This window comes from Phaseolus vulgaris, chromosome 9 (genome assembly GCF_051622355.1).
Source record: "Phaseolus vulgaris cultivar YP4 chromosome 9, ASM5162235v1, whole genome shotgun sequence".
Classification (NCBI taxonomy): domain Eukaryota; kingdom Viridiplantae; phylum Streptophyta; class Magnoliopsida; order Fabales; family Fabaceae; genus Phaseolus; species Phaseolus vulgaris.
In genome coordinates, this window is record NC_143506.1 from 16,188,960 (window position 1) to 16,209,228 (window position 20,269).

Sequence of the window (20,269 nt, forward strand, 5' to 3'; positions counted from 1 at the left end):
ATAAAATGTTTTAAAAAATTACATTTTTTTTTATGTTTTATAGTTAATATTATCTAAAAAAAATCTTCAAAAATTTACTCAGTTAATTAATTACATAAAATATAAAAAATCTTATTTCATATATATTTAGTTTTTTTTTTCAGAATATAAATACAAACTATAAAAGATAAGATATGTATACGATATCCAATCATATTAAAACATCTAATTTATTTAAATTTTTCAAAAAAAAACTTTGTAAACACAACTTTCACTTAATCCATTAATAACATTAATAAGAAAGCTGATCAAATCCAATTTTACACTCTAGATTAAAATTCACAATTTATATAAATAACTGTAATATCGAAATTTGAAAATAAAAAACTTCACGATATATATATCCTTATTAATTTGTGATAGCTTGCAATCCAATCTAAACAATCATACTAGAAAAAGGGTGTCTCTATGTTATGTTGGAATAATGAAATGGAAAAGAATGATATTAACTCTTATAATTGATTTATTTAAAATATGATTAGTGAAATTTACTTTATTTTGGTATGATATATCTACTTATTCTTTTAACTACTTTCCACCAAACAAATTGACTAAAACTTTTGATAAGATATCTCTTTCAAATAATATGATTTTATTTATGAAAATTGAAACTGAACCTTTACTTAAAACATTCAAACTCAATTATTGAAATACCTTGGTGGCAAATTTAATTTGTCATATCCAAAATAAAAGTTGGTAATATATGAGACATGATGTTTTGCTGATTACAGTGTCAATGGTTTCATTGCATAAGCCTAACATGATAACCAGTAGTAGATAGCTAATTGACTACTTTTAGTCACTCCACTTTTATCTCTCTTGATTTGCAAGTGCAAAGCCAATTTTATCTCTCTTGATTTGTGAGTGCAAAGCCATTTTAATTTTTGAAGAAAAAAAAACGGAGAAATAAAAAATGAGAATGAAAAGATGCCATGTTAAGAATATAAAACTCCGACTTACAGTTTTAATATTATTTTAAAAAAATCCGAATTTTAATTATTACAATTAAGCCTAACTCAATACCATAAAACTGATTTATGAAGTGAGGTTTGCACGCACTTATATACATATATACACCGAAATATTTTTATCTCTAGTCGATGTGAGATTTTCAACACACCTTCACGTCGAAAGTGACAGCTCATGCGTGAGACAACATATTATGGATGGTCCGATAATGGTTGATAGCGGGTGACACGATAGACCCAACAAACACTCTAGTTAGAATAGACTTTAACTTTAATAACATATTATAAAATAAAATAAAGATGAACAAAAGAGTAAAAAAGAGACAAAATATATGAAAATTAATATCTCTAATATTATTTCATTGAGATTAAAACAAATAGTCTAAATGTATACAACTAGTACATTCATTATAGATTTAGCTGCTAAAAAGATAAATAAGTACACTAATTCTAGATCTATCAATCAATAAATATTACAATCAAAACAAACAAAATAAAATAAAAGTTATTTAAAAAAAAACTAATAATTAAAAAGAAAACACAATTAATAGTAGAATTCTCGTATAACTCTCCTTTACCACTAATATTACATTAAGAATTAAACTCAAATCTATAAAATTAATTTATAAATTAAGGTTTGTATAGTCGCTTTCGAATACTTGCAATAGAGCGAAGTTTGAGCAAGGTGCGATGAGAACGCGAAATTGCTATCAAAACTCGCAATAATGCAAGCTACAAACTTGGACACTTGTCATCTTTTAACACTCTCATTTTCATATCATTCATCTTATTTCAACCTTAAACCGACACGTACTTCAACATCTGTTCCTACACTTTTGGATCACTCTCTCATCAGTTTTCTAGACTTGTCTTTCATTTTCCAAAACCACTTCAAATAATATTTTGAAAAATATATATTTATATAGTTTTGTACTTATTTGTGTTTTTTGAAAAAAGTGTTTATATTTTTACGAAATTTAAACTTTAATTATTCTAAAATTATGCATTGTTTTCATTTGAACAAAAGAAAAACAATTTTCAATAAGTATCATGTAACTCGCGCTTTATTTAAAACATGAAAAATTAGTCAAATCCAATAAGAGTTTAAGCCCAGCCAATTTCTTGGTCCACCTCCATTTCTTCCTACATCTCCATAAATTTTTCAATTTCAAAATCACTTTTAAGCAAGAGACGCAATTTTTTTATTTATTTCTTAATTGTATAATTCGTAAATCTTTTAAACTCTAAAATTCAGAATACAAAACTGTATATTATGAATTTTGAAGTTCAGCAAGATTTTTTTTTTTCAATTCTGATTTGTATAATCTCTATACTTTCGAACTCTATATTTCAAAATACAAAATTGTTTTTTGAATTTTAGATTTCAAACTATATATTTCATAATATAATTTTGTATTTTAAATTATAAATTTCATAAAATATTAGATGGGTTCAAAAATGTATTTTATAAATCCTAAAATTTATAATACAATTTTTTATTCTAAATTTTAAAGTTTGAAATGCATTTTTTGATTTGGGAATGCATTCCAAATTCAAGAGCTCAAAATACAATTTTTATTCTGAATTTTACTATTTGAAAAGTATTTTGAATCCAAGAAATATATTATGAATTTTAAAATTCAGAATACTATTTTGTATTCTAACTTTTATAATTCAAAAAATATCTTTTGAATTCAAAGATACATTATAAATTTTAGAGTAAGGGTAAATACATCCTGAACTTTAAAATGTGGAATACAATTTTATATTTGAAATGTATGAATCCGAACAAAAGGAGGAGTGTCAATAAAAAAGATGAAAAAGGGTAAAATTGTCATTTCAAGTGTTCTATGGAGTCGCAGGAAGAAAGAATAGAGGTACAGGAAGAAATTCACTTAAGCCCACATGCTGGCCTTCCAGTCCAGCCCAAGCCCATGTAACTGACCCCGTTCCAGAAATAAGCCCAACGAAGAATCAAATCTCATAAAAAAAAAGTGCATTCGCGTTGAGAGCGCAGTGGGAAGAAGAAGAAGAAGAAGAAGAAGAAGAAGAGGAAGAAGAAGAAGAAGACGAAGGGGTTGACGTGTGAGATAAAAGAATGGAGGACGATAAAATAGTTGGATACGTTACCGCGTACCTGAAGAAGAAAGGTTTCACACAAACCGAGAAGATTTTCCAAGAAGAGTTTCAGCACAACAAAACCACCAATTCATCTTCCAGTAATTCCCTTCTCGAACCCGACATTGCCAACCACCTCCTCGCCTTCTCTCAGTACTTCTCTCCCTTCTCCAACCTCCTATCGTTACCCTCCGTTCACGCTGCATCTCCTCACCGCACTCACTTTCCCGCTTTCAAACCCTATGTTTTGCAGATTGGAGAGTGGTCCCGCTAGGTTCCACGACGGCTACAGCAAACTGCGAACATGGACTTATTCTTCACTGGATTTGTACAAGGTAACGCGCCTCTTTTCACTTTCTTTTTATCCGTTTTTTTTTTCTGTTTTGGTTTCCGCGCGTTTTTGTTACGTCTCTCGCCGTATTTCTGCAGCACGAGTTGCTTCGCGTGCTTTATCCCGTGTTTATCCACTGTTTTATGGACCTTGTGGCGAAGGGACACGTTCAAGAAGGTAATTTTCTGTGTTCTAAATAGGGCACTTGTGCAATGCAGCACGTGTTTTGTTTTGTTGCTGTGTTTGTTTGTGACTGTGGTTGCTGTTTTCAGCTCGGAATTTCTTCAATACTTTTCGTGAAGACCACGAAATGATGCACTTGCGTGACCTTCAGAAGTTGGAAGGAGTTCTTTCTCCTACCCATCTGCAGGTTGGTTCCTGTCTAAAGTTTTGTATTGGTCTTTTACTTTTTTCGAGGTTCTTGGATCGTTAGCAATTAGTGTAAAATCTTGTGCAGGAAATGGAATTCGCTCACTCTCTTAGACAGAGCAAATTCAACATAAAGATATGTGAGGTAACGGATTGATTCTCCTAGGTTTGTTTATGAGCAGCGCTGTATTTCTTTTTATTTTTCACACATTCAAATTAAACCATCTCAGTCAACTAGTTTCTCCAACCTCCAGAACTCTAGTTCCCTGCCCCTTCTGTGGCTTCTTCCCTTACTGTTTAATCATGATTACATATGTAATTATTTGGACCAATATTTGTGATGCTTTTGTTCCTTGGGGGTTTTCAGGCCATAATGTATGTTGGTTCATGCCTATAACTTAAATGCAAATCAATTTGGTTTTCATTTAGCTTTTAAGTTGTTGTAGGTTCAACTCTTTATTGCTAGTTATTCAAATTAGTTGGTTTTATATGCTGGATCATGGTCGCTTGTTTGTGATACTAGTCTTTGCGTAATTTTATTCTCTGGAATTAATGTGTATAAATTTTTTCCACCCTCTCATTTTATATTTTGCACAAACTTAATTGTGGTACATTCACACACTGAATCACCGAGGATGGTGAATTTGAAAGAGGCATATAGAGGATACTTTGGCGTACCCCGGTGTCTCTAGTCCACAGTACACCTGCTGCAGACAGGGAATGCAATGGTGAATGTAATGTTGCATCCTATAAGCCAAGTTCAGATTTGCGAAATATTAATATTCTATGAAATGTTTAACTAACTCATCTATCATTGTAGAAGTTGACCCTGACACTAGGTTTTCACTGAGTCAGTTTTTTTCCTGGATAAACTTTACTGGTTGTAGTGAAACAAGGGTCATTATACAAGGCTCACGATTGCATTAAAGCTTTCTGCCTTTAAATATAGTTTGATTCTTTTCTATTTGGGTTTAACTTAAGTGTCCTTAGCCAAATTATATTTTCCGTGTATATAGTAAGGGTATAATTATAGTAAACTTTGTCCATATCAGCATACAACCATCTTAATCTAAAACCCTTTCAATTGCAAATTATACTCAATAATGTCACGTATCTGTATGTGTACACTCCAGGGATTGTGATTTAGGTGGCACCACATTGATGAGTGGTGGCAACTATTCATCATCTTTGTATAGTGTACTCACATGTTCAAGTGTGGAGCCAATGGCATCAGATAACTTGTTGATTGTGGGGGGGTGGAATTTGGGATGTGTCATCATTTCTAATCTCTGACTCACTTGGCTACCCAGCATTTACAGTGGGCATTTATGTATGCCATTGCTGTTGATTACCTTTATCGTGGGGGATTTGGCTCGCAAGGGCTTAATGGAAGTATCATGCAGGTGTTAGACTCAAGATTAGGTTATATTTTATTTTATAGATATATGGAATTCATCTATCCACAATGTCTTTGGACTATGTTAAGAAGGATGACTTATTTTTGTCTTCTGAAACACATGAACCATCACTGTGGTCTTTACATTTTTCCATTAAAATGGAGCTAAATAAATGGGGAATGCTGATAGCAGTTGATGTTTTGCCAGTATTCCTATGAGCTTCTGTTGCAACATCTACACAGTACGCAATCCACCACTATACTTGGTATTATAAATGAGCACATTAACTTTCAAGGTACTTTTATTTATTATGGATTGCATCCTGCTCATTTGAACTTCTTGTTATTGCATACACTTCATTGTATTTTGGTGTAATGTAGTTTCCCCTGGACAACCTAGCTTAATTTCTGATGATCCGGAAGCTGTTACCCTTACTGGAAGCAGCCAGGAAGCAGCAAACCGGATAAATCAAAAAGAAATTCATTGGGGGGTGAGTCTATTATTATTTCTACTAATTCTGATAAAGTTACAAGTTTTCCTGGTTATCTTGTTTCTGTACATACAACCCTATTTATTTACGTTTGCAAGCTTGGTGTAATGAAAGTGTCATCATAGCGTGAGAAACACTTGAAACTTTTTTTAATTCCCTGCTTTCCCTAATAGTGTCTACGTATTTTTTTTTTCACTTTGTTTTCTGTTAGTAAATGGTGAATTTTGTTGTTTGTTAGAATTTTTTATGCAAATATATTGTTTTAAAACAAGAAATAAAGTGTCAGGTAGGCAGTTTTACAATTTCCTGGACACTTGTTAAAAAGGAGCTTTTTATTCTATTTTTCAAATGAATGGAATTACTTATTTAAATTATTAATGACTGATTCAGTAATTATCTGATTTAATTCTCAATGTGTTTCTCCTGTAGTTACTTGAAGACTCTCTTGAAGAACGGCTGGAAAAGGCAGGGGCCTTGCTTTCAGACTCTGAAAAGGGTGAAGGGGAAGCAAAAGAGGGGGAGAATGACGAGACTAAGGTATATCAGTTATAAAATTCACATGACCTGGTCAATTTAGTAAATTTTACTTGCTTATATTATATGAGGAAACACAGTACCTTTTATTTCTAGAATGTCGGTCTTTCAAGCAGTGTGTGTGCATGGATTCTATTCTAGGATGTCTTATTTGAGTGTTTTTTCACTATAGTTTTCAAATATTCTTTTAGAAAAGATCATTTGAAGGGGGAAAGCAAGGTGGTGGTTCAGTCAAAAAAGTAAAAAAGGACAAGGGTGGTAATGCAACTGGAAAGAGTGCAAAACCTGAAGCTAATACTGTACCTGCAGCTCCTCGAGTAAAGCCTGAACTCCCCTTACCCATAATGTATTCTCTCAATCCCATATCTTCATTTACCATGCTTTTTAAACTAGTAAGATGAGGATCAGAGCTGAAGGCAATCAAGGGATTATGTTCGTTTTCTTTTCATTCAAAATTGTATTGCTAATGTGAATGCCACAATTCTAAAATAATTGATGGAATTAAAGTAGGAGCAAAGCAGTCATTTTATTGGCATATGTTTTCTAAAAAGGGTTTTTCTTTTATTGATGACTTTTCTTCCCTATTATTTTATAAGTGCCATTTCTGTTTAGCCATATAGTCAAATAAAAAAATCAGCATTTAGTCATTCACATATTTTCTAAACTAAATTTAATGAGTCTCCTTTCTGTTGTGGTTGGAATTAAAAGTTATTCTTATAATTTGAGTCCTTTTGCTTACAGAATTTATCAAAGTTCTGAGACTGGGCTCTATTGCTTGCAATGTTTTTGTTTGACACCTGCAATTAGTTGAGTGGAACCTAGATTAATGCATATCACTGAGTGAATTTATGTTTGTTGGGCTCCGTTAGTGCATTTTTAGTTTGTTATAGATGTTTAGGGTTTAGGGTGTTATTTTATTTAGCTTTAGGTTGAATGCTTGTTTTGTTCTAGACAGGAAGAAAGTTTAACCTGAAAAAAATTCATGTGGAGGTGTGGGCATGACTGCTTTTTGTATATTTGGGGGTTGTAAAATGAAATTTTTTTTATTAGAAATGGGAGGGGTGACATCAAATAGGAGGATAACAAACACTCCAAAAGAAGAAAATCTAAATACAACCATAAACATGGAGAAGTTAAGAATGCAGCTAGGTCTCTGCGAGCAAGGCTTCCCACTATTGACCCTTTATTTCTGTGGAAATTGGGTGGAAAGAAATAGAGAATGGAGAGCAGGTAGAAAGTTCCCATTTAATTTGCCTGACACAATAGAAACGAGCAAGATTTTTTTTCCTACAAATTCTCGTATGGAAAGACTTTTTCCCGTTTCTATTTTTAAGTGTGGACTCTAAACTCTATTTTTGTCCTTCATTTCTCTTTGTTCCTTAAAATAGGATGAAAGTGTATACATTTGTTATTCTTTCTGTATATTTCTCTTCATCCAAAGAATTCATTCTTTTCACTATATTTCTATTCATAAAAGACAAGATGTAAGAGGGCAAGCCTCTACTTTAAATGGGAATTCCAAGTCTAACACTGGGTTGATTTGGGACTCCTCTGTGCTGCATCAATCATGTTTAAATGGAAAGAGTGGTCATGTAACTTTGTACAGATGATCCTACACTTTAAAGGGGATATACTTTGAATTGGAATTCCATGTTTGGCTTGTTGCTGATTATTTTGTAGCACAAGTGGGCTAATTGGATGGGTTGGTAGGTAGTACATATCTATTTTACCTGTTATTAGTGGATAAAGTGTTTAGATCCTGCATTCCTCATAATTTTGAAGGGGAAATGGGATATTTTTATTTGTTTCTATCGAAATCAGATAATAGTAGTTGAGCTCTTGAATTAGTCAGATATTCAAAATATTCATTGGACCAAAAGCACATAATTTCTTAAGTGATTCACTTCCGTATATTTTGTTATCCAATGATTCCATGTAATGCAAGGTATTTAATATCACTAATACTAATGATGTAAATATCTCAATGATTAGGTTGTGACTTTTTTGTTACTTCATTTAATTGAATTTCGTAATGCTGAATCATTGCAGCCCAACTGAGGTGGAACAGTCCATCCTTGAGGATTTAAGGAACCGTGTACAGCTCAGCAGTGTTGCATTGCCGTCAGTTAGCTTTTACACATTTATAAATACACATAATGGGTAACGTCCAACACATTTATTATTGTTTTCTATATAACGTTTGGATTTCTGTTGCTTAATTCATTTTTGCATACCATCTCAGTTTAAGCTGTTCATCAATATCCCATGACGGATCATTAATTGCTGGAGGATTTTCTGACTCATCACTGAAGGTCTTTTTTCTTCTCTATATTTCCTCTTATATTCACCTCTTCAATAGAAAACCCTCTTTCTCTGGAGTTCTAAATTGATTGAATTTCTGATTGTATGCCCAGGTTTGGGATATGGCAAAGCTTGGACAACCGCCTGTCAGTTGTAAGTTTGTATTTGTAAATTTCTTTTTGTTTAGACCTAGCTGTTACTGTTGCATCATTGCTTGAGAAATGTGAATTTTGTCAATCAAGTACAATGGTTCAGAGAAAGTATAGTTTAAGAAATACACTGATGAAATAAACTTGTAATTAATTTAAGCAAGACATTCAGTGATATAGTAGTCATACTTTTAACTGCCTCGTGTATAAAGAAGAGAAGAGAGCTTCTTAGCTAGCAGTACCTCTCTTTGTAGTCATCTTGTGATGGACTTATTGACTTGGACTTTGTTGAAGAAAGTCTGCTGGATTATCTTTTAGTCTATTATGAACATAAATTCAATTAGAAAAATAAAGTTTTGGTGGCTTAAGAATGTGATCCTGACCAGTGTAGACATTCTATTTCAATATGGTTTAAGAATGGATCAATTTCCCCCCCTCTAATTGTTAATCGGTAAAACACCCAGGCTCTAGTAACAAACTTAAGATTTGAGTTGAAAAAACAAAGCAAGCTTGAGTGGACGGGAGCTCATGCAATTTCCTAGCATTTTGAGCATGATCAAATGGTTTTGCATGTTGTAAAAGTCTGGTTATCAATTTTGCTATTATTAGCTCTTTCGCAGGGTGAGAATGACACATCACCAAATGATCAAATGTTTGGGCAAGGTGTTGGGAAAAGACAGTATACACTGTTTCAAGGTCATTCAGGACCTGTTTATGCAGCCTCTTTTAGTCCTGTGGGAGATTTTATCCTTTCATCCTCAGCAGACTCAACAAGTACACTTTCTTGATCTCATTTTTTGTTCGTTCTAATTTTGTTCTTTTATATTATAGTTTTAATTCTGAACCTTACGAATATTAAATTTTTATGCAGTTCGATTATGGAGCACCAAACTTAATGCCAACCTTGTTTGTTATAAGGGTCACAATTACCCTGTCTGGGATGTTCAGGTAAAACAATTTTATGTTTTGATAGTGAATGTAGAATAAGATACCAGTTGCATGAATAAAAAATTAAAGATAAAAATTAAAATATGATGTATACTTTAATTGCTTAAACAAATGTAGCACATGCTTGTATATGCAAGTTAGACCACATTCATCTCTATATATGCTCCAAATGTCTTGTTAATGTGATCCACTTTATTTTGTAAAATAAATAAAACAAGACAGGAATGAAGAGCACAACGAGATATCCTAACAAATGACGTCAAGCCTCCCCTTTCTTTTTAGCTTAATATTTGTGAGGGAAAGCCTTTATAATCCCACCCTGTTTATTTTCTTGCATGTTTAATGTGGTATAACGTGTAAATGATACAAACTAGTTCTTCCTCTTTTTCCTCTGTAATTTACTTCATAGTTTTTACTGGTAAAATGTCATGAAATTTTTGTTTGCTATGATAAGAAAGTTTTGAAATTTCTATGGGATTTGTTGAAGAGTCAATGCTGTGCTTTGTACCCTCAAGTTAATTGTTGCAGCTTGCAGAATTCTGCTTTTTAGCACAAATATTTTTTTTCCTCTTTTTTCACCTTGGGACGTCATTCTTGTCTGCATGTACATTCTGGAAGGCTGTGTTATTTATTTGTTTTTATGGATGCAGTTTAGTCCTGTAGGGCATTATTTTGCCAGCTCTTCACACGACAGAACTGCTAGGATTTGGTCCATGGACAGGATACAGCCCTTGAGAATAATGGCAGGGCACTTGTCTGATGTTGATGTAAGTTATTGCATTCCATATTCTTTGTTGCTTCTGTTTTTTTTCGAGATTTTGTTCTTTTCTGGGATCTATATTTGCCACTAGCTTATTTAATTTTCTAATTACGCATCGATTGCTTCGGATTCATATACCTGTGATTTAATTATTTGTACATCTTTAAGTTTATGATCAAGCAGGGTTCTGTGAAGTCTGTTTTGAATAGGGGAAATTATCTTTTATTCTCTTCTGAAGTCATAATAGTGTAAGAATTCCTAATTGGTTATATGTTCAAAATATTTGTCTGCGAAACCTATATTTTGGCACCTAATCTTAGAAAGTTAAAAAGGAGCTATACTCATTATTATGTATTAAGAAACAATCTTGACCTATTTTGTGATCATTTTTAGTGTGTGCAATGGCATGCCAACTGCAACTACATTGCAACTGGTTCCAGTGACAAAACAGTTCGACTATGGGATGTGCAGAGTGGTGAGTGTGTCCGGGTTTTTGTTGGTCATAGGGGTATGATTTTGTCTTTGGCAATGTCTCCTGATGGTCGCTATATGGCATCTGGTGATGAAGATGGCACGATCATGATGTGGGACCTCTCTAGTGGCCGCAGCCTCACACCTTTGATTGGGCACACGTCCTGTGTCTGGTCCCTCGCATTCAGGTGATCCCCTATTGCTGTATTTTATCATAATGAGGAAGTGGATTAAAGGTTTTTGAGGTTGCTATCTCACTTTGGTAACAATACTTACTGGCTATTCATAATGGTTGAATGTATCAGTTCTGAAGGTTCTGTTCTAGCATCTGGATCTGCTGATTGCACTGTAAAATTGTGGGATGTAAATACGAGCACCAAGGTTTCAAGGGCTGAAGAAAAGTAAGTTCGTCTATCATGACAATTGTTTTTGAATCGTTTGGCATAGGAAATCTTTTATTTCTAACTAATCCAAGTTCTTGGGAAAATTTATAAAATTTGTCTAGTAATTATTCAATTTCTACAGCAATAAATAATATATTTACCACGAAGTATCATTGAAAGGTGTATTAACACTCAATTACCACGTGAAACATATATTTTCACTTACCGTCATTGTCAGAGCCAGACCGAAACGGCAAGTTGAATCAGGAATCTGACCAGTCTTCGGTCCAAAACTTTCTAAAATCTGGATTTCATTTGAATCGAGATAAAATCCGTCAAATTGGAAAAACTAGGAAAACCGACACTTTTAAGAGATACAACTGGTTTGGCTCTTGAAGCATTTTTGTTGTTGTAGCTGGGTATTTTAATAGATTTATAGTTGGTAATGAACTGTTTGTTATTATTGATTTTAAATAAGATGTGTATTAGATTTGTTTCTTTTTATTTGTAGCATATTTATTATGTTATGATTTATCACACTTTCAAGTGAAGTTTAATTTTTTTTATAAAATATAATGTTTTATTAAAACTGGTTTGACTCTGGTGGAAGCCGTTGAACTTTTGAACTCGAAATCCATATTCCGTTACCTTTTGACAACCTTGGTGATACCTCTAATTTGTTGTAGAAGTGGGAACGCTAACAGACTTAGATCACTGAAAACTCTGCCAACGAAATCTACCCCAGTTTACTCATTGCGGGTAAGATCACTTGACGCTTGATTACATGCTCATGGTCATGGATAATGTTGATATAATTTTGTAGGATTGAAGCATGCATGTTTGACACTTGCATTCTGTTGTTTGAAACAGTTTTCTCGAAGGAATCTTCTTTTCGCGGCTGGGGCTCTAGCAAAAAGTGGCTAACATATTTGAGTATGTTATGTTTACTAATACATAGATCAGATCAAAGTGGTAGAAGCTGAATTTATCGCCTAAAAAGCAACGCGCATCATAGTTTTGTACTCCCTCTTCTGTACCTCCTATATGTACGGAGGAAATTCCGTTAAATTTTAATGATATTAAATTTGTCAGTAATTTTTATTTTTTATAGTTAATCATATATTTATTGACACATATTCTCTTTTCATTTAATTCATGTATTTCCACTCCAGTAATTACTATCAATCTTTTATATTGTTTCTGGATAAAATAAGTTTTAGTTTTATAAAAATGATTGCAGTAAGCTTAATAAGATTTTATAAGAAATTCCTTAACAGTATTTTGCCATCAATTTTTTTTTTCCTCTATATGAATTAAGGTACGGTGTATATATGGTGGTAAGAAATAATTAACTTTTTGCTGCGTACACACGAAGAATGGCAATTGGAGGAGCCTTGACAAGTCAATAGTAAAAAGACCCTCATTCTCAGTAGCACTCCCCCAATTTATTGAAATGTGTATATATATATATATATATATTGTTAGTGAAAAAATATAGTCTGGCATGTTCGTGGTGGATCTATTAATTTATTAATTATAACCAAGACGCTTTCATTGAGTTCATTTTTAAAAGAGAAATGATTTTTTGACACCTTTTTTTCTTTGCTCCAGATTACAATTTTTTTAAGTGTTAGATTACTTATGTAATAGGATGAGTGTAATTTAGTGTATTGGGTGTCAAATAATAATACTCTTTTTAAAATATCTCAACTGAGGGGGAAAGTTATGTCAAATCACATACAGTGAAGAGGACTTTTATGGTTAAGTGATGAATGAAATATTTCTACGCAATTTTAAGGTCTAAATGCATAGATTAAATGATGCAACTTTTTTAGTTTAAATAGTGATTTCATGTGGTGCCTTAAAAATTTGTTGAATTTTTGGCAAATAAACGGATTTAGTATGCATGTGTATGTATATACAAAGACTATTCAAATCTTGGTTCATCAAAAAGAATAATCCTTTTTATTAGATCTAACCTCTATTAATTAAAGTAATGTCATCTAATTAATCAAATGTTAAGAGTGTTTGAATGCCAATAACTAACATGAAATAAGTAAAACAGACGGAAATTTTACTTTCAGAATTTGACTACAAAATTCTGATAGGAAAAAGGCATACATGAATACCATGAGGCTATAGTTTTTATGATTAGAAAAACACCCGAAAAGCCGTAGTTATTGGTTTGAGGTTGAAGTAAGATGATTGATAAGGTTTGTAGAGGCAATATTAGAAGCTTGTATGGTTAAGTTGCATCCTGAAACCTAAAACTGGGATTGAGAGAGAGTGGGTAGTTTAATATTGTTGTTCCAAAAATATCTCCAACTCCCAATGATGACATGGGAAGCATATTTCCTCAACTTGCAACGACCGCTACAGTGACTCACATTTGAAGGGAACAGCAATTACAACCACACGTTCATTCCTCTTTGCACTTCTCAGTGAATGGTTTTAAATACACCACGGACATTTCATTAATGTTGTCTTCAGCATTCTAAAACTCAACTATTTGTATCCTTCCTTCTCATCTTTTCATTTATTTCCATTGCATACCACAAGGCACATAAACAAGGTACAATGTAAGGACTTTCACAGACTAATGAACAGATAAACATGATAACAGTTTCTCTTCAGAAGGGTGACATGTTTCCACAAACCCAAAGTCAGCACAAGTAGTACTTTGTTTCCCTTTGCCTTTTGTCAGCTACTCCACTGCAATCCAAGGCTTCCTTTTGCTTTCTCTTCATCAACTAACTCAACCAGTCACACAGGCATCAACACAATAATTCACCACAATTTTTAAATCACAACATTCTGAATCCAACTCTTCATTAGCAGACCCAAAATTAAATGTCAGTCCATATTGTGCAGAAAAAAAAAACCACTATGTATATGATTTCAAATACCTACTGAGGACAACAATCAAGATGATTAAGAGAGCAGACAAATCAAGAATACAAATTTTCCTAATTACTGGTTTTACTGAAAACATGATAGATTTTACCATGATACTGACAATGAAGCTATTGTCTCAATGCTATCTTTCAGTACTTTGATGCTTTATTACTGAGCTCCAAAGTGTCATTTGAAAATTGATCCTGAACCATTACAAATACAAACACATCCTTATACCATGCTGGGGTGTGTTTAATTTGGTGAATAACTTAATTAACTCTTCATTCAAATAAGAGCTTGAATTGTAAGCTACACTGAAAAGATTTCTTAGTTATTTTTTAAAAGTTTAGCTGTAATGTTTATTAAAATAAGGTTAAATAATATATTAAAATGACCTAAATCACTGTCATAAACTTGTATAATAGCTCTTCCAAAAGTCCCTTAAAATTGTTGGAAAAGTTATACTAGAATATTAACGTGGAAGGATATACTGTTAAATGAAGATGCAAGCTTAACCACCAAAGACTTTTTGTGAATCATTCGCCTAAACATTAGTAGAAAGAACAATTAGACGGTCGAATTATCAATCACTATTTGAATTTGAATGTCTAATCAAAAGTGGAACACTGTTTACTATGACCTGATAAGATTAGATAAGATTAAGCATAAATAGAGAAAGCAGGTACATGGTCTTCAATTATCATAAAGTCTAAAAGAAACATAAATAAGTGGACAGATTATGAAACAACCACTTTGAGCTATAAACCATGATAAGGGTTGATAAGAAAAAAATAACAAATTTGAAGTGTATGGAAAATCAAAACATAAAAATATGTCAGTTATAAGTTAGTTCTGAAATGAAAATGAAATCCAATTAACTAAATGAAAAAGCTTTCTACTTTTACTCTTAATTAAAATGTCATTTTATTTTCTATTTACAAAAAATTGTATAAAAAAAATGTAGAAATGAGTGTCGTTTTTGTATTAAAAGTAAAAAAACAGAAAACCTTTTCTGGAATCAAATAGACAATTTTAAACTAGAATTTACACACTTCCACATACAAATGTTTAAAATATACCAGAATGAGTTCACTCGTGCAATCTTTAAAATCTTGAACAAAAAATTTCTGTAGCTTATGCAAATGCAAGCCATGGAATCAAAACGTTTAAATAAACTTTCACTTCAGAAAAAAGTCATAGAATCTGAGAAATCTTAACATGTACTTGGGCTTCCAATTCAATTTTCTTTCCATCACGTTTATCATTTCTATCTTGTTTATTTTTTTCTGGGTGTCACCAAACAAAAATACAGAACTTAAAATAATAATATTCATTTTATTTTTAATTTAAAATTCTAATAAAAATAATAACATTTTGATAATATTTGTTTTATTTTTAATTTAAAATTATAATATACATTATTATATTATTAAAGTGGCTTGTAAAGTATAATTTTTTCTTGTAAGTGTCAAAGTATTATTTCATTACAAGAGTAGCAACCAGTGAAATGTTTTTCAATGAATCAAACCACTGCTGTATAAATCAATAATCCATGTGGTTATATAAGAAAAAAATGCTTACAATAATCATCACCATAATTCATAACTTATTTTTCAGAATTACAAACCAAATTGAAAGACAAAAAATTGAGTACAAAAAAGAAAATCATTGATATGGATGGACTTAGTTGCAAACAAGTAAATGTGTATAAAGCTCTGAACTTCTAAAGATCTCTGATTCGATTTTACGACCAAAAATCATTGGTAAATTAATCTAATGGAAGCGTAAATCGTGTTCATCATTTATACATGTGAAATCCATATCAATTAATCACACACCTTAAAAGAAAACTTCAAATTTGCCCTCATTTTAGAATTTTTATATATGAAATATAATGGTGATAAATGTAGTAATAATATATAGAAAATTGTGGAGCATATATTCTTCAGAACATAGCATATATAAATACAATTGAATCTAAATAATTCCATGAAAAAAAAGAAGATGCAATCATATCCGTCACGTACTCCTTCTAATACACCCACCAATTCTATGTTGTATTTTCACCCATTGGATATATATTGTCTCCATCAAAGGAAAACCAAAATAAATGTGAAAAGGATATATAGGTGGTTCATATTAAAACCCCATAAAAGATCAATTCTAAAAGTTATTAAATAAACATAGAACCTTTGAATCCCTATTTGAATTTAAAAACTACAAAATCTTATTGCCATTAAAGATGATAACTTAAAGACCAACACATCACCAAAACCTTTTCTTTTCGAAAACCTTGACCAAATAAATGGGAAAATAATTAAATTGTTATAGTTAATATCATTTGATTTTATGTAGAAGTAACAGGCCTATAGAAATGAATTTGCATTAATTAAGCACCACAGGAGTAACAGGCATTAATTAACCTATGTTTACCTAAGAGATATGTCTGATTAAAGATTAACCTCTTCAATTCTCCATGATTCATTCACTATATTAAACATTTTAGTCCCCATTCAATATATCATGCCACTAGTTAAACAAGGTATTTCTAATAATTAACAGTAGTCAGCAAAAAGAAAGCAAAAAATGTAAACAGTGACAACATAATGATGCTGCTTTTCCAACATCCAGAATAAGTAAGAAGGGTCAAAGCCTAAGCTTAAATCTGCATCAAACTCGGAGAAATCAGGGTGCAGCTTGTGCAGAATATCAATCCAAACATTTATTTCAACACTACAAAATTCAAAAGTAAAAAGAACTTAACAAGAAAATCTCCGAAATAGTGAAGACATAGCAAGGAGAGAATCGAAACAGTGGTCACATTCCCAAACTCTCAAACAACTTTGTCGTAGCTGAGTACAAAGAACGTACACTACAGTTAAGGTGATAGGGTTTAACAGATAAGCCAACCAAAACCGGTTAAGAAACGCATCCAAAAGTCCAAGATACTAGAATCTAGCTAACCTGAGGTGGGCACAAAAACTAGTCAACAGGAACCGGTACCTCTTACGGAGTAAATAAACCTCGTTCGCATGTGCAAGAATTATAAAATATAGGGAATGATGAACATGAAATCAGGAAGACAATGTTAGACAGAGAGAAAAAAATTGTGATGACCACACTAAATGACGTGAATGGTCCCATGTTATGCTATGCATATTAAAAAAATTGCCGCTAATTAACCTGCACTGTTAATGAGGGAGTTCGTTCTGCCACGCTATCAAAAGTCACGCTTTTCTGTTTAATTACAGATAATATAAAATTGAATGATGATCAGTAATATATAGAAAATCCATCTGGGAATAGATCATGAAACTGAAGCATAAAAATAGGGAAAGAAACATAGAAACATAAAAACGACACTGGTTTTCTTTTCACTGTTTGATATATATATAATCAATTAATAAACAATGAACCTGTTGTGAGGCATGGATGATGTTGTTGTTGTTGTTGAGTTGAGGTCCATGATGAGAGTGTGAAAAGTTGTGGAGAGAGTGTGTGGGGTTGAGTTGGGGTTTGTTTGGTGGGAATTGGAACAAAGCAGAGCCAGTTTGGAAGTAATTTCCAGCACTGGAAGTTGACAGAAAGAGAAGTGAGCACGCAAAAGTAACAGCATATAACTATACCAGGTGCCTCTGTGTGCTCACTCTCTTCTGTCAATTTCTATGTTCCAAGAAAGAAAAACAAAGTGGAAGGGTAAGTGCTAAAAGCAAATGACTGCCCAAATTTGGAAAGCTTCACAAAAAGGAAAAGTGGATTTGAAAAATCAAAAGGGGAAAAAAATGGTAATTGAATCAGATCTGGAGGAATAGAGAGATACCCATTAAAGGAAAAACGAAGGACTGTTGTCATATACGATCCACACCATCCACCCACCCACCCACCCACCATCTTATTTATCCACAATTCAATTACTAGAAAAATGATTAGGGTTTGATAATTGATACCCATGAAGAACATCACAAAATAATAGGAAAAATAACAGGTGTATTAACGTATAAACTTAGTACTTAAAAAAGTGAAAAAAAAATTGTATGAACAATTGTTTAAACTGATATGAGATAGTTGTTAAGAAAAGTAAGATGTTGAAAATGGAGAAAGAGGAGAAGAAAAAAAGAAGAAAGATGAAAGACGAAGCAGAAAGAAACTGATAGTGTTTGTGTTGGTGGTTGTGGCATAGGTATGAGAAAGCCCTTACTCATGCAACACGTCCCAATGACACGTATGAGATCCCAACCCCCCCCCCACACACACCTCAGAGACTCTGAAGTTGGAATAGTTAACACACATCTGCATCTAACTCCCTTGAAAGACGAAGAGCTAGAAATTGGAAATGATAGAGCAGCTTTTCTCTGCACACACAGACCCTTAAATAGTTAAATGTCACAAATGACATTGCATTTCATTTCTTCTTTTTCTCTTTTTCCCTTCTAAATCTGTCAATCTTATGACCCCAAACCAAAACATCATCATAAAATCATTTATTATTTATCAGATACCAATCATGATAATATTTTCATCTTTCTTTTCGTTTAGAGATGGAAGATTGGATGCGTCAACATATAAAGAAAATAAAACAACAAACAATTTTGTTTATATATATTTGTTTTCTATTATAATAATAATAAACAATTAAAAATAAAATTATCTTCTTTACAGTTAAACAATATTTCTTTGTATTTTTTTTTATTTTTTTTTCATTTTGTTGTTCTATCAATGGAGTGTGTGTGATGGGGGGAGTGAATGTGACGTTTTAGGAGAAGACAAAGAGAACAGGAAGGACACGATAAAAGGGAAGAGAGAGATGATGGAATGATGAGCGTCTGATGAGGAAAGGGGCGTTCCCTGCCGTGTGATCAGAGTGGGTACCAAAGCTGTTACGGTGGTAATGATGTATTGGAAATTGGGCTGATTGGACTTTGGGCCTGCGACATTTGGGGGAGACAAAAAACCATTAGGATTCACTGCGACCACACGTACTGTAACGCTTCCCAAACATCACTTCACTCACCCTATTCCTATTCCTATTCCTATTCCTCCTATTCCTGTTTCTACACCTATTCCTATGCCTATTCTGCTTTTACTCCTTTCATCTACGCTTCTCCTGTTTGCAGTCTCACTTTACATCAAAACCTTATCTTCTTACCTTACCACCAAATCTAACCCCTCTTAATAATTCCATTATTTTCTCAACCACAAAATAATTCTATTTTTTTTATCTATGTTTTAATAAACTACATTAATATTTTACTAGTAATATAAAGCAATAAAAAAACACCTGTTAGTATTTTAGCAAATAATCCATTGACCTAAAGTGGAGTGAAATTTGATGGAAAAAAATACATGGAAGCAACACAGAATTTAACGTGATTCGATCGTCAATCTAAATTCATACAGACAACTGTTAGGTTTTCATTATATCATGTTGCACCCAATTACTAGTACAATTATTTTTTTAAATATAAATTATAAAATAAATACATAATAATTAAGTTCACTTACTAAACATGGTGTTTAGTCAACCCAACTCAATTGATGTTGACTTCATAGCCAAACAAAATTATATTTAAAAAAATGTTTTAATGGTAGGTTGAAAGCAATGTGATGTTATTATTATAAGAGAAATAATTAGAAAAAACAAAAAACAAAAAATAAAAAACGAGTGAGATAGGTACGTGAGAGAGGCATGAAAGGTGTACGATGTGCACCCAAAACGGAATGGTTGGCCTTTGGAGTAAAATTGAGGTGTAATTAATTTTATATATATTTTATTAATAATTAAAAAAGAAATAAAAAAAAATAATGATGATGTTAGCCGTAGAGTGTAGCAGAGAGAGGCAGAAGCAGGGACCGTTCCTTGGTACTTTGTACCATTTTTCTTTAGTCGTTATCTCTCTGTTTTTTCTCTTTTTAATCGAAACCCTATTCCCAACACTCAATATTCAAACCCTATCATCTTCTTCCCTTCTTCTCTTCTCTGTAATTATTTACCCATCACTTTTCAACCTCAAAATACACCTCCTAACTTAAGTTTAACATCATCAATCCACTACAATACTTTCTTAAGTACCTTTCATTTCACTCTAAAAATACTGCTATAAATTCAAATAACTTAA

General features: G+C 32.4%; 2 protein-coding genes across 9 annotated transcripts; one reads left to right on the plus strand and one right to left on the minus strand.

Moving 5' to 3' along the window:
• The first annotated feature begins 2,990 nt into the window (after positions 1-2,990).
• LOC137820907 (transcription initiation factor TFIID subunit 5) lies at positions 2,991-12,429 on the plus strand. Of its 8 annotated transcripts, none has more exons than XR_011082713.2 (20): positions 2,991-3,278; positions 3,379-3,460; positions 3,555-3,633; positions 3,729-3,826; positions 3,914-3,970; positions 5,430-5,517; positions 5,603-5,712; positions 6,142-6,249; positions 6,438-6,592; positions 8,296-8,406; positions 8,489-8,558; positions 8,661-8,700; positions 9,306-9,470; positions 9,568-9,644; positions 10,295-10,411; positions 10,573-10,652; positions 10,798-11,063; positions 11,181-11,276; positions 11,945-12,017; positions 12,129-12,429. XR_011082713.2 is itself a non-coding variant. In XM_068625235.2 (19 exons), the coding sequence occupies exons 1-19, from the start codon at positions 3,106-3,108 to the stop codon at positions 12,180-12,182; spliced, it is 2,019 nt and encodes a 672-aa protein (XP_068481336.1). In that variant the 5' UTR covers positions 2,991-3,105; the 3' UTR covers positions 12,183-12,429. The 8 variants fall into 8 exon arrangements, 2 of the variants coding, with proteins under 2 accessions (XP_068481336.1, XP_090151285.1); XR_016515515.1 differs by having other exon boundaries at positions 10,300-10,411; XR_016515517.1 differs by having other exon boundaries at positions 9,317-9,470.
• An 882-nt stretch (positions 12,430-13,311) lies between these two features.
• LOC137821068 (uncharacterized) lies at positions 13,312-18,675 on the minus strand. The gene is made up of 4 exons (XM_090295661.1): positions 17,563-18,675; positions 17,329-17,390; positions 16,748-16,886; positions 13,312-15,490 (listed from the first exon to the last, which is right to left on the minus strand). Exons 1-4 carry the CDS (start codon positions 17,767-17,769, stop codon positions 15,332-15,334), a joined length of 567 nt encoding a protein of 188 aa, XP_090151787.1. The 5' UTR covers positions 17,770-18,675; the 3' UTR covers positions 13,312-15,331.
• Between the last annotated feature and the right edge of the window lie 1,594 nt (positions 18,676-20,269).